General features: G+C 42.9%; 1 protein-coding gene across 3 annotated transcripts in view; it reads left to right on the forward strand.

Annotated features, from left to right (window-relative positions):
* The window catches only part of rbfox1 (RNA binding fox-1 homolog 1), a gene marked incomplete at both ends in the record, with an annotated part of 479,064 nt that overhangs the window by 431,401 nt on the left and 32,462 nt on the right, over nt 1-15,201 (forward strand). For all 3 annotated transcript variants that reach the window (XM_080724053.1, XM_080724051.1, XM_080724052.1), the window contains one exon: nt 9,377-9,441. In XM_080724053.1, coding sequence (XP_080580179.1) covers nt 9,377-9,441 — 65 coding nt within the window. The remainder of the gene's footprint in view (nt 1-9,376; nt 9,442-15,201) is intronic.

Below are 15,201 nucleotides of genomic sequence, written 5' to 3' on the forward strand. Positions count from 1 at the left end.
CCAATGCAAATCAGTGGAGGACACTCACATTTCCACTTTTTTATTGGCACACACCAAAAAGAACGTTTACGCGTTTCGGCTAAGAGCCTTGCTCTGTTGAAGGCTCTTAGCCGAAATGCGTAAGAGTTCTTTTTGGTGTGTGCCAGTAAAAAAAGTGGAAATGTGAGTACTTTGTCCTCCACTGATTTAAAGTTTTGGATGTGCTACCATTTTGGAATTCAATTCCTACTTTTCATGTATATTTGACTTTAGGTTTAGCACTCCACTGAGAAACCCATTGCTGATGTGCGTCTTCTTTTTCTTATATACTCCATATTTGAACGTTTCGTTTTTTTCTCCCCCGTAAATGAATGCTCTACTTTGTCATAAAGTGTCACACAAAAGTAGCCGACCTACAAGTTCACCGCCGCGCCGCGTTCTTTTTGCTTTTTCTTTTTAACAGTTTTGGACATGTTTCCCACTTGACAGCGACGATGAGCGAACGCCCCCCCCCCCCCTCTTAAAAATACAAATAAAATAATGGAAATAAACAAACATTGGTGCCAAGAGCCCACAAACGAGAATGACAGTTGCACAAACAAAGGAAGAAAGGTACTTTGGCCAGATTGTCAAATATATATATAAAAAAAAGGCAAACTTTTTCCCAATCTTTATGTGTGGAACCGAGTCAGAGTGAATGTTAACTCTCAAATACCTGGAACGCGCCCGAGTCGTAATAGATTTTAACCACTTTAACCATTATTTTATGCTTTAACTTTAGAAAAATAGCAGATATACAAGCTCACAGCGCGGCACCGAGTGCCGCGCTGCGAGCTTGTAGATCTGCTATTTTTGAAACATCGTGAAAATTAGTGCAAGTCTTTGAATATCTTTGACCCGATCTTTGACCCGACTTCTAAATCCTTCCTCTAAATCATGCTGTTCTCAAACCTATTCATGTCAAGGACCCCCAAAATTATAGGTATTTGGCCGCGGACCCCAATCTCAAAATATGTTGTTCCTGGGACCACCCAGAAGCAAAGATTTGAGTTAAAAAATGTCGCTTTTAAATAGATATATTCAAAGACTTGCAAAAAAAATCATGATTTTTCAAAAATAGCACATCTACAAGCTCGCAGCGCGGCACTCGGTGCCGCGCTGTGAGCTTGTATATCTGCTATTTTTCAATAGTTAAAGCAGTCAATAATCCTAGGCCTAAATCTCAACACCTAATTCTCTAATTCTCCAGACGTGATGTCCCTCATGCTGATCAAAGGGGACATGATGCTACTATCACTGGAACAGGCCAGCAATCTGAAGCAGCACCACTAAAACCCAGAGACATACATGGAAATGATTAATTATAGCTTCTCAATTATGTTGGAAAATTGTGGCAAAAAAATTTGCTCGTACTACTAAATCGTCGTTGTCTGGTGAAAACCAACCGTTTATTTTGCATTTATCATTTTTAAAATGATTTAAACTAGTGAAAACAGCTGATCTACAAGCACACAACGCCTCGCACCGTTGTGTAGATTTGCTGTTTTCACTACCTTTGTGCCACGGCCTTGTATGGTGAAGCAGGGCTTTACTTTGTGAAAAACTGTACACATTTGAAACTTGGAGATACAAAGGTTTCTGGCCGACATTGACGAAATAAAATAAAATTACAAATCCACTTGGACACCTGGAACATCAGAAAGACAGACAGAAAGACAGACACTCTGTGTGTGTGTGTGTGTGTGTGTGTGTGTGTGTGTGTGTGTGTGTGTGTGTGTGTGTGTGTGTGTGTGTCTCTCTCTCTCTCTCTCTCTCTCTCTCTCTCTCTCTCTCTCTCTCTCTCTCTCTCTCTCTCTCTTCCTGTCTCTCTCCGGTCAGTGAGTCATAGGGACTCTCCCGTGTTGTTTCAGAGCAGGAGTGTGCGTACGGTCACGCACGTTTGCCTCTGCGCCACCGAGCCTTGACCTCAGGGTAGTGGTGGGGGGAGGGGTCACATCATCATGCATGTGGCATGTGTACATTATGCACACAGAACACACACACACGCGCGCGCGCGAGCACATTCGCCGCATGCCCCCTCAGTTCCTCACTCCGTCATAGCAGTGACAGGGCACAGTGAACAGTGTGGGACGCGTGGCGCCCCAGCGGCTCTTAGGGACACGGCCCCATCATCGGCTACGCCGGTGGGTGGAATGTCACCTTAAACCTCATATGTCCAAAACTGTTGCCTTTCAGGATTCAAATTCTAAAAAGATCGAGTAGCTCGAGATGCGGCCATAGACTGTAAAAATGTTTATTAATTAAGAAAATCAAATGTTAAAGTTCAGGGGAAATGAATGGAATCCTATGGAGAACATGTTGCTTCTGGTGCCAGAACAGCGCAACTAGCGGCCAATCATAGGAACTTCCAGTTCCGTGTTTGCTTCATTTTAAATCGGAACAACTACACCCTGGACACGGCGCGAAGCTTGTGGATCTGCTATACTTTTTATGCAACGCTATTGTTACTAGCGTCACCCAGTTGAATCGAGGGTATAGTGACAATGCACACTTCTACAGTATATCACACACTATTAGCGGCTAGCAGTTTGATCAAATAGGGCGTTATTTATTTTGGACAAAAAAAAACAACCCCAAAAGTTAAAATGTGGAGATAAGAGGTTTCTGCGCAGACAAGTAAAGAAACAAATCAGCGGAAGCTCCTCCACCGCTGGTGACAGCAGGTCACAGGGAAGCGATGACGGGGGGGACGCGTGGCGCGCAGCAGGTATGTCATCTTGACACGCGGCCCCATCATGGCGTATACTCTTTAAGTATCTCTTTATAACAGTAATAACAGGGCGCTCGGAGGACGGGGTCGGAGGTGAAACGATGTGAGTAAGCGCGGGGGAGGGGAGGGGGAGGGGGGGGATCAGGGGAGGCCGGGGGGCTTCTTGTCAGGGCTGTCACAGAGCCTGGGAAGAATGAAATGAAAAATAAATAAATAAATGAGCAGAGAGAAGAGCATCAGCCATGTTCTCTCTTTTTTTATGATCAATTAGACTGAATGGCTGCTCTGGGGTCAGCCTGGGGGTGGTTGATGCACACCCCCACCCCCACCGCACGGCCATGCGCAAACAGACGGCCAGCAAATCACCACCATCTAAAAAAAAAGAAAGAAGGTAAAGAGTAGACTAGAATTATTGTGTTAAATTGTAAAATGGGACCTTTTGGGTCATTCTGAAACGTATAGCTGTTTCAGTCGATGGATGATTCTAACCACATGGACCCTAGTGTCCCTATTCTGGACTGTGCGTGTCGTAATAGGCAAGCATCCCGTGGCATTTTGTGCAATAAATGTCCGAGCTTGTACATTGTTATTCTTGGCAAAGATATTGGTGTAAAAAGGGTTTAAGTCAGGGGTCTCCAAACCTTTTTCATATTGCAGTGTAGCCAAACAAAAAGATTCTACAAAACATTTATAAAAATAATATTTCTTTCAACATCTTGAGAATGAAACAACAAAAGGAATTAAATCTGCAAACAGCGATGACCGGGCCCTCGCAGCTCTACCCACGCCACAAGGGGCAGCAGCCAGTCAGAAGAAGGGGCGGGGCTAAGTTACACCAATTAAGGACAAGGAAACAAGTCAAATGACACCACCCAGAAGTTTGTACGACAAACGGTTGAAAAGTTACAGGTACTATTGAATATCGACCAATCAGAAGAGGGGGCGGGGCTTAGTTGCACCAATTAAGAAGAAGAACTCTAAAACAAGTCAAATGACACCACCCACGTTTTTACGAGAAATGGTTGATGAGTTATAGCCAAAGAAAGTTTCAGACAATCAGAAGAGGGGGCGGGGCTAAGTTAAACCAATTTGGGTGAAGAACTCTGAAACATGTCAAATGACACCACCCACAAGTTTGTTTGACAAATGGTTGATGAGTTATAGCCAAATAAGGTTTCGGCCAATCAGAAGAGGGGTTGGGGCTAAGTTAAACCAATTAAGCTGAATAACTCTGAAACAAGTCAAATGACACCACCCACACTTTTGTACGACAAACGGTAGATGAGTTATAGACGAATAAAGTTTAGGCCAATCAGAAGAGGGGCGGGGCTAACCTAAACCAATTAAGCTGAATAACTTGAAACAAGTCAAATGACACCACCCACATGTTTGTACGACAAACGGCTGATGAGCTATATAAAGTTTCGGCCAATCAGAAGAGGGGCGGGGCTAACCTAAACAAATTAAGCTGAAGAACTCTGAAACAAGTCAAATGACACCACCCACAAGTTAATACGACAAACGGTTGATGAGTTATAGCCAAATAAAATTTCGGCCAATCAGAAGAGGGGGTGGGGCTAAGTTAAACCAATTAAGCTGAAGAACTCTGAAACAAGTCAAATGACACCACCCACAAGTTTGTACGACAAACGGCTGATGAGTTATAGCCAAATAGAGGTACAATCAAGTTTCGACCAATCAGAACAGGGGGCGGGGCTAAGTTAAACCAATTAAGGTGAAGGACTCTTAATCAAGTCAAATGACACCACCCACAAGTTTGTACGACAAACGGTTGATGAGTTATAGCCAGAAAAAGGAACAATCAAGTATCAATCAGAAGAGGGCGCACTTCCTGTTTGACCAAGGAAGTTTGATGCTTCGCCACGGTCACGCCGTTTTACAAAAACTCTCGATTTTGATACATTTTCAGCGTTAAGGTGTCTTGTGTATGCCGAGTGAATCTGAGGTTGATCCATTTATCCGCCTAGGAGGAGTTCGATAAAGTACGACACATGAAAACGGCCAAAAATGCACCAAAACGCCACAAAGAAGTAAAAATGTCTTAATCCTGTTTGGTTTTGGACGTGGCGCCAAGAGACTTTTTTCTAAGTCAGGACTTGATACAGGTGTGTATCGATTTTCGTACGTGTTGGTGAAACCGTTTGGTGGGGCTGCGCCGTAAAAACTTTGTAGGGGGCGCTATTGAGCCACTAGGCCACGCCCCTTTTTTAAAATACGAAATGTTTCGCCACTTGTGATGTGCATGCAAAGTTGTGCAACTTTTTCAGTACGTTTGGCGCCTCAAAAATGCGATTTACTTTCGGGAAAATAAGCCATTTCATTCAAGAATCTGCCCCGCGATGCAGGAGGAAAAAAAGGGGGAGAAAAAAGCTTTTTTTCCAACGTGAGAGAATGGGTCTGAATGAGGAAGTGAAACGTGGTCACATTGCGGCCGCGTTGCATCATGGGATATGGAGTTTCTTAGCTCACCAGCGGCTGCAAGAGCTATAGAACTATAAACTATAGAAGTAAAGGTAACTCAGCCGTGGCAGAGCACCGTTAACCAGAGTAAACACGCCTGTGGCCGGGTTAGGCAGAAGATGTGTTAAAACGGTACGATAATGTCAGTGTATGAATTTCATGACCAACAACTTACCGGCCCATAGATTTTTGGAATTGTTTTTAGAAACCTGAAGCAAATTTTAGGAAGGCAGTCGCATGTTGGCGATATAAACCTGCTCTTGTGCCACGTTTGGCCCTCCGTCGTGGGCCAGTCCATTTGAACCACTCTCTCGTGGGGAAAAAAGACGATCGACAAGCTCACAACGCCTATCGCTGTGACGCGCTGTGAGCTTTTTGAAAACTTTAGTTACTAGTTACATTGCAGACATACATTACCGTATAATATTATAAAACATACATAAACCACTTTAGCCCTATTTCATATACCCGGGCTGTTTATAAAACATACATAAACCACTTTAGCCCTATTTCATATACCCGGGCTGCTTGTAGCTATTTTCAAACATTTAGAACATTTACTTATGGTACTACATTTTGATGCGAACACTTTCATACTTTTACTCAAGTACATTTTGAATTCTGGGCTTTTACTTGTAACGGAGTACATCTACAGTGCAGTATTGATACTTTTACTCAAGTACAAAATTTGAGTACTCCCCCCCCCCACCCCCTCCCTTTGTGGGAATACATCCAAGCTGGCGTGGCCGTTAAGCATCCAGCTGACACTGGCTTGTTGTTCCCCCTCCCCGGGCCCGGGGGTGCTTGGTATGCACGGTGGAAGAGCGCCGCACTTGCTGATTGGTAGTAAAACAAGATGTTGGAGGGCACCCGGGTGGCCGGGTTCACATGCCATCAGATGTGCGCTGGCGTGTGCCACCTTGGCACGGGCACACAGACAGCCAGAGCCGTGTTCCTGGGTGTGCGAGCGAGCGAGCGAGCGAGCGGCACATGGCCTGTGACGCTCGCTCGTCCATGCACTCGCTGCACTCGCTCAGAGTTGCCCCTTGTCTCTCATTCTCTCTCTCTCTCTCTCTCTCTCTCTCTCTCTCTCTCACTCTCTCTCTCTCTCTCACATACCCAGTGGTGGAAGGGAAGAGCTACTCTTTCTACTTGAGTAAAGGTAGCAATGCGACTACAGTAGGCCCAGAGTACAAGGCACGTGTTCAAAATGCTACTTGAGTAAAAGTACAAAAGTGACGTCGTGGCATCAGAATATACTTACAGTACCAAAGTAAAAGTAGTCGAATCTCTCTTGTGTAACACATTAACTCGTAACTAACCATCGCCAAAGATGTCAAACAATTAGAATGGAGGGAAAAATTACAATATTTGCCTCTGAGATGTAGTGGAGTATAAGTATAGAGTATCTTAAAAATAATTATTAAAATACGCAAGAAAAAGTTAAAGCACCTCAAAATTTCAAGTACTGTATTTGAATGATTGTACTTACTACTAGTAAGACGCCTCAGGGAGGGCGAGGTCGCGCCAATTCTTGGCCATCTGGCCAGTGATATATAATATACATTACCCATATGGAGACCCCTGGAACCCATATATGGAGATCCATGTACTGAATATGGAGATATGCTGTCAGAGCCCAAACATGCTTACTCAGTTATTCGTTAGGTGAAAGTCCTGTGATGTCTATGACATCTGACATCATACCCTTTTATGCCCATACATAAAGATCCCTATCTATAACCAGCCGTTAGTGTGATATGAGGCCGATGAGGCCTCCATATATGGGCATTCTCATATGAAGTCCTATTAGTCATGGGCTTAATATTGATGACATCAGGGAACTCCTTATATGGGCATAAAAGGGATTCTGTTAGTGTGACACAGTGAAACCAGAGCTTGATGTCAGAACGACAAACCCATAGAACCACAATGTCAGGCGTGACAGACAGACAGACAGACAGACAGACAGACAGACAGACAGACAGACAGACAGACAGACAGACAGACAGAGATACATACGGACAAGCTGTGACCGTTCACATACTAAACTGCGACCTACGGTCGCAACGATCCACCACTGCTACTCTCTCTCTCTCTCTCTCTCTCTCTCTCTCTCTCTCTCTCTCTCTCTCTCTCTCTCTCTCTCTCTCTCTCTCTCTCTCTACCGTATACCGTCTAATAAAGCAGGCCAACAAAACAAAAAAAGAAGGGCAAGATGGATATTTGTTTGGCACTAAACATCTTCAATTCTCCTCTGGCAGAATATAAGAAAAAGATAAGCCTCTTATTGATCCCCGCGAGGGACATTCAGATAAGCGGCAGCAACCGCAGCGCGAGTGAAACACAGGATAGATGGAGTACAGGGATGAGTAGTAGTCAGTCCAGAGCCAAACCACTATAGATAAGAATAGAAAAGAAAATATATAAAAATCGACTGTAGAGTCTGACACTATAGACGTCTGCACCGGGTCTGACCAAGGTCTCCGTCGGAGCGGGGAAACCTCACGTTTCAGGATTCAAATTCAAAAGCATCAAAAGTAGGAGATCTGCAAGCGGTGCAGATCATCTACGTTTGATATTTGCGTATGACGCTGTGGTATATGATCAAGTAGGCCAGCAGTGGTTCTCACCCTGTGGGTCGGGACCCCCAGGGGGGGTCGGCACATTATTTTGGCGGGTCTCCAGATGATAAACATAATGTGCAACGTTGTTTTCTCACTCAACAGTCAACAAACCAACATAAAAGTTTATGATTATAGAGGGTATCTGTACATTTCTAAAGTGACAATTTAAAGGACTTTTTAATACCTCTAAAATGACAAATTAAATATTGGCCAGAAATTGTGAAAATAGCCGAGCCTGTCGATCTGCTATTTTCACAATAGAACCGTGTTATACAAAATGTAATGCCTCAACTCTTTGTGCTTGTCAGGGTGGGGGGTTGGTCCCCAGTTAAAATATGATTATGTTAGGGGTCGCGGCCTGAAAAGGTGGAGTACCACTGAAGTAGGGCATTAACTATATTCTATCAGATACAAGTAGACACAAAATCAAACAAAAAATAAAAGAAAATATTGAAAAAAATATATATATAAGAATGAAAACGACTACACAACATAAAATTCAACAATGGAACCTATACAAAATGGGTTTTGACTGAGTCATATCTCATCACGTCACCACCGGCTGACACAATTGCATCTCAGCCAAACTCATCATCATCATCATCGCTTAGTCTTATGTTAGAATGCTTGCTGCGCTGCTCTGGCTGTGCGTGCGTGCCTATATGTACGCGGAGGAACAGCATGCTCGCCCCCGACGTCCTCTGTCTTGTGCTTTTGGTGCTTGTTGTTGTGGTGTGGACGGACATGTGTGAGCTTTGCCGTGACCTTGTGCTGGGTTTGAACACAGACGCCTCGCTGTGCTGGCAGTCTGATCAGCTGCTGCATCGCTGCACCATGCGCCACAACACAGTTCATGTCAAGACAATTGTATGTAACTCTGTCCTGTGTTTACATCACTGGTTCTCAAAGAGGGGTCCTGGGGGGCCCAGGGGGGGATTCCAGGGGGTCCCCAGTAAAAGTAGTTAAAGCTGCACTATGTAACTTTCCTCTTCTACCCCGGATTTGAACCCGGCGCAAGTGCTGACGTTTTTACCATTGAGCTAATAGAGCCCGTCTGCTTGCACAGGGGATAAATTGAATCTTTGACCGTCGGGTCAACATCCATGTCAGATCCTGTGTCTATAGGTGAGACATGACCTATGACACGATCTAAGACTAAATACAACCCAATTGTAGTTATACTGTATTAACATATTCTCTAGCAAGATTGGACACAATTAAATGTTGAACTTTATCGATTTATATGTTTAGCTATATTCAAAGATAGAATGTGTAATAGTGTCACTTTGTCCCGCACTGCCAGCTTGTACATCTTCAATTTCTTTTTGATTATTTGTATTATTATTTTATGGGGTTTTTTTTTCGTGGGGGAGTCCCTGGCACAAAACCTTTTTCAGATGGGGTTCTGCGGCGAAATAGTTTGAGAACCCATGATTTAAAGGCATAGTGTAGTATGTCCTCTGTTTACATAACAAAAACAATTAAAAAACATATTGTGTGTGCGTGTGTGTGTGTTCAGGGTGGTTACACTGCCTACAGATATGCCCAGCCTACTGCTGCCACCGCTGCTGCATACAGTGACAGGTAAGACGCTTTGATTCCCTTCCCTCATCTACTTTTCATTGATTTAGTTCTTTTATTTGTTGTTGTTGCTGTAGTTGTTGTTGTTGTTGTTGTTTGTACCCTTTAAATGCCAGTCCACGCCAACGCAACTACTTGCAACCATTTGGGTGCGTAACGTTGTTCAGACGTCCCATTACTCCGACATTGCGTTCGTCCGACTCTCCTCATTACCCTAACCCTAACCCAGGGGTAAGCAACCTTTATTATCAAAAGAAAAATATGTCTGGAGCCGCGAAATATTGCTTTATTTATTTTCTGGAGTTTCAATATAACTTTTTTTTTTATTATTCGCTAATTTCTCAAAGCAGTTCAAGTATATCGGTAAGCCAGCAGCATTGGCAGTGAAAGCAAACAATATCATTAATAAATTCTTCGTTTTTCTTCAATCATTTCTTTCTCATTTTTATCTGGTGTGTAGGCGACACTTTTTGGAATATACGACTAACTTTATGCCTACTACAATAATAAATGTAAAAAGAAAAAACCCTAACCGCACGTAGCCACGTAGTAGGAGTACTGAGACGTCTGACTTGCATAATCCTCTGCTGCCATTTAGGGAATAATGGATGCAATTATAGTTGCAGTTGCAAGCAGTATAAATTAATTTGTTGAGTAAGACTAAAACACTTAAAGACTAAGATTTCGACTAAGACTAGAACAGTGGTTCTCAACCTGTGGGTCAGGACCCCCAGGGGGGTCCCCACATTATTTTGAGGGGTCCCCAGATGATTAACTTAATGTGCAACATTGTTTTCTCACTCAACAGAAAACAAACCAACATAAAGTTTAAGTTTATAGAGGGTATCTTCACATTTCTGAAGTGACAATTTAAGGCCATTTTAATACCTCTAAAATGACAAATTAAACATTGGCCAAATTGTCAAATATTAGAGAGAAAATAGCAGATCTACATGCTCACAACGCCTTGCGTTGCGAGGCGTTGTGAGCATGTGGATCTGCTATTTTCACAATAGAACCGTAGTATACAAAATGTAATGCCTCAACTCTTAGTGCTTGTAGGGTGAGGTCCCCAGTTAGAATTTGATTATTTTGTGTGTCACAGCCTGAAAAGGTTGAGAACCACTGGACTAGAAGACTAAACAATTTCAGTTGACTATAATAGGACTAAAACTTTAACACTGGTTGCAAGGAGTGGCATTGGTGAGGACTGGCCTTATTTTATAACTCAGGGAAAGTAGACTTCTCAGCCCCCACTGCCCTGCTTAGAACACATACAGTTCCTATAGGCTACTATGTTTAGCATTTCAGAGCGGCCTCCCAGTTACAACCACAGTCCAATGCTGTTTCTGCTACCACACACACACACACACACACACACACACACACACACACACACACACACACACACACACACACACACACACACACACACACACACACGCACACACAGGCACACACACACACACACACACACACACACACACACACACACACACACACACACACACACACACACAAACACAGCGGTGACATGCAGTAATAAAGCACATTTACTTTTTACTGTACTTGAGTATTTCTTTTTTAGTATCTGTATCTGTATTTTTGGATAATTTTGAATACTTACTCCTGGGGTTACGTGTTACTCCTGTTCAGTTTCAATACATTAAACAATACATTAAACGCTAAACATTGTAATACATGCATGCATAATACATGTTGTAATGATGTTGACAGAGACTTGCCATGTTGCCGTTCATGTACTGTATTCTACACATGTTGACATGCTTATGGGGGCACAACACAAATAACGCCCAAACGCGTATTAATATCCGTAGTAAGGAGAGCATACGAGGACACAAATATTAAAGGTATAATTAAGGTTACATTCTCAAACTCATGGTGTAATGTCTTCATGATCGATGATCCAATAAGCATATCACGCAGTAAGCCTACTCTATGGGTATACGTAACATCATCTCTGCCATTATGTGGTGTTTTAGTTTATGTCGACTCAATATCATAAGATTTTAGTCGACTAATTCTACAGTTGATTTTGTCGACTAAAAAGCATTTTGGCGGGCCTTGCCTGATCCTACACTTGGTTGCATGCTGGAAATAGCAGATCTACAAGCTCACAACATGAGGCGCTGCGACGTGTTGTGATCTTGTAGACTTGCTATTTTCAGAGCGCAACACCCGAGCACAACCAAACGTGATATGACTTGTCTTTTAATTCTACTGGATCCCTCCTCGACACGTTGTGAGCTTGTAGATCTGCTATTTTCAATCATTTTTGTACTTTTACTTTTGGTACTTTATTAAAGTACATTTTGATGCCAACACTTTCGTACTTTTACTCACGTACATTTTGAATTCCAGACTTATATGGCCGGACTACACCAAGGCTTTTCAACGCGCGACTGTGTGCGTCTGTGTGTAGAATGTTTGGAGTATATCAATGATACCGGCTACACGGATAGCGCGAGCCCCTGGATACGCATGCTCTAAAAATAGGATTGGTTCTATTTTGTACATGTGCGTGTGTACACAGACTCTCTGGTCTCCCGCACAAATACTCCCTCCTTGTTGTAGCCAGGGGCTTTTCACGCGCACGGACAGCGCACACGCGTGTACGCACATTCTCTGGTGTAGTCCGGCTGATACTTGTAAGAGAGTATTTCTATAGGCTATTGCAGTATTGCTACTCTTACTTAAAGGGGAAGACCACCCATTTCAATATTGAACTGTGTCATTAATATACCTTAGAGGAGTTAATTGTGTGGAAATAGAAAAAAAGTTCCCCCCCTGTTGCCTAGAACTGGAGGATTGATTTTGGGGTTTGTATTGTAAAGTACAACTTGATGACATCACACATTGTACTTTACAATACAAACCCCAAAATCAATCCTCCAATTCAATACTGATATCGTCACTGTTGGGCAGAAACCTCGTATCTCCAAGTTTCAAATTTGTACCTTTTTTTTCTCCGCGAAGTAAAGCCCTGCTTCATCGCACAAAAGTAGTGAAAACAGCAGATCTACAAGCACACAACGCCTCACTGTGCGAGGCGTTGTGTGCTTGTAGATCTGCTGTTTTCACTAGTTTAGTTAAAGAAAAAAAAAGAAAAAAAAAAAGATATAAACAAACAGTTTTGGACATACAAGGTTTCCACCTGACAACGATGATATAGTCTGACCGTTACGACAACGATGATATAGTCTGACCGTTAATGGTCTGACCACTCAACATGGCTTCCTCTTTGTGCCTTTTTTGGCCTGTGGGTGCTGATATGCACTGCTCATGCTAACAACGTATATACTCCAACCAAAGGTCCACCGAGGTGGAAAAAAAAGCACAGCTCTAAAAATAAAATTCCAAGACGAGTATTAGCTCAGTTGACCATTTCTTTCATTCCTCCAGCCATGCCACAGCAGCGTTTCAGCGTGTAACGCTTTCTTTCTTTCATCTGAGCCAAAGTTGAAGTCGAGTTCATGATCTGCTATTTTCGGCGTGCCGACACCGTCGTGTGACAAAGCATAAATCAGACTTAAGGCTTCCTTTCTCCCAAAGCGAGTGTGGTGGTAAGACGGCAGTGGCGTCAGTTCAAAAGGCTAAACAAATGTAGGCTACTTCTTAAAATAAATGTATCATGCCTGTTGCTAAGGTATGGCAACATGACTGGTGTCTTGCACGTGCGTCTTCGTGCGCGTGCAAGACACCAGTCATGTTGCCATACCTTAGCAACAGGCATGATACATTTATTTTAAGAAGTAGCCTACATTTTATTTTGTCCCTGTTTCTACGGTTTTTTGGGCTGGCTATGGCAGCCTAGAACAGTTGATCAATTGCAGCTAAACTTGGCATGTTAGTAAACGTGCCACAATTAACAATAATGCATTGCACCTGTGCAGCTGAACTGCGGAACCTGGGAATATACCATTCTATCAAGGTGTGGAGAATATAATTATAATACCTCGTTAAAGTGACCATTTTATTAAATTTAGCATTTGTAGTTATTTTACTGTAATTTAACAACATAATAACCAGCACAGACAGACAAAGAGACATTCACGGATTTATATTGAAAAGTAACTTTTATTTCCCCGCCTGGACCCAGAGTATGGCAGCTGCATACCCCTGCCATACCCAATTGACGGGAAAAAAAAGAAGGAAAAAAAAATATATATACACAATTTTAATCCTTGAATGAGAGACAGCCGCTGGCCGCCGCGTCCACGTCCATGGACGTGACGCGTCCTTGAATATCACAGACAGAATGATATATTAGGTGTCTCACAGGGAATGTCTCCCAGTCCACGTGTACGACGTGTAAAATTGTCCCTTAAATATCCGACTAAACCGTCAGTTTGAGGTGTCGGCCCCCGTTCATTCCAATCCAATTTCACCGTGAACTCTTCAATTAGCTGAAGTGTAACTCTTTCACTCACACTGCAACCGTGACAGCTTGAGCTCAGGTCACATAAGGCATTCATCAAGGTAAGAATTCCTTCCTATTCTTAAAAACCCACAGCTCCTTTCCCCCTGCCAGCAGCAGGCACGTGCACACATAGACATAAAAGGGGGCTTGAGCCCCTGCCCTTTTTATCCGTCTGTAAAAAGTGCCCTTTCCAGACCACAAATGCAGTTTTTACTATGGTGAAAGAAATGCAAATGCCCTCTTTCCATGCCATACCTGAAGACTATGCTTGGTCAAGTGTGGTATCAAGCACTGCAAATAGCCGACCTCCAAGCTCTTCGATATTTTCACCAAAAGGCCCCTTTAGAAATGTCAGCGCCTGCCTCTCTAATATTCTCTGCACGTCCCTGGCCAGCAGTGGTGGAAAGTAACCAAGCTCATTTACTCAAGTACTGTACTTTTGAGGTATTATTACTTATACTGTAAAATACTGGAGTATTTCCAATACTTTTACTACAACTCCACTACATCTCAGAGGCAAATATTGTATGTTTTTTTACTCCAGTAGGCCTACAATTGTTACTTTGTAGACTTGAATTATTATTACAAAACATAGGCCTACGTTAACCACTTCAGCCCATTCTGCATAATGAGTAGGCCTACTTTTACTTTTGGTACTTTAAAGGAGTAGTTCACCCCCAAAATGACTTTTTTTCTATAGATTAGTCACGCCATGGAGACTTGAGTTCAATAATATTTTTAGTTTTTTGCCATATTCCAAAGACAAAAATGTGATAACAATAAATTTACCCCCATTCGTTCTGGATGGGGACCCCTTTTCGAAACGGGTCCCCATCCGGAATCAATGGGGGTAAATTTACTCGAATCAATTTTTTGTCTGACAAAAAACAAAAAATATTATTGAACTGTACCCTCCATGGCATGAGTAATCGATAGGAAAAAAAAAAAGTCATTTTGGGGGTGAACTACTCCTTTAAGTATAATTTTGATGCCAGCAATATTTTTGTATTCTAAGCAAGTACATTTGGATTACCGAACTTTTACCATGAACAGAGTGCTTCTACATTGCAGTATTGATACTTATACTTAGCCTAGTTCCAGACCCTGAATCGCTAGCCACACCCCTTTAATTTTTTTGTTTCGGCGATTCAGGTCTATAATCGCTCTCATTGAGGAGGCCTGCCTCGGTTGAAAATCCGATCGGCGAATCAGCGTCGTGAATCAGCGTCTTGTGATCAGCGTGGGTGGGGGTTTCCCAGAACTCATGTGTGTTTCCAAGTACACCAGCGCCGCCGCCGTACCGTACCGCGCATCGTGTCGCG

This window comes from Nannobrachium achirus (genome assembly GCF_963921795.1).
Source record: "Nannobrachium achirus genome assembly, chromosome: 4".
NCBI lineage: Eukaryota > Metazoa > Chordata > Actinopteri > Myctophiformes > Myctophidae > Nannobrachium > Nannobrachium achirus.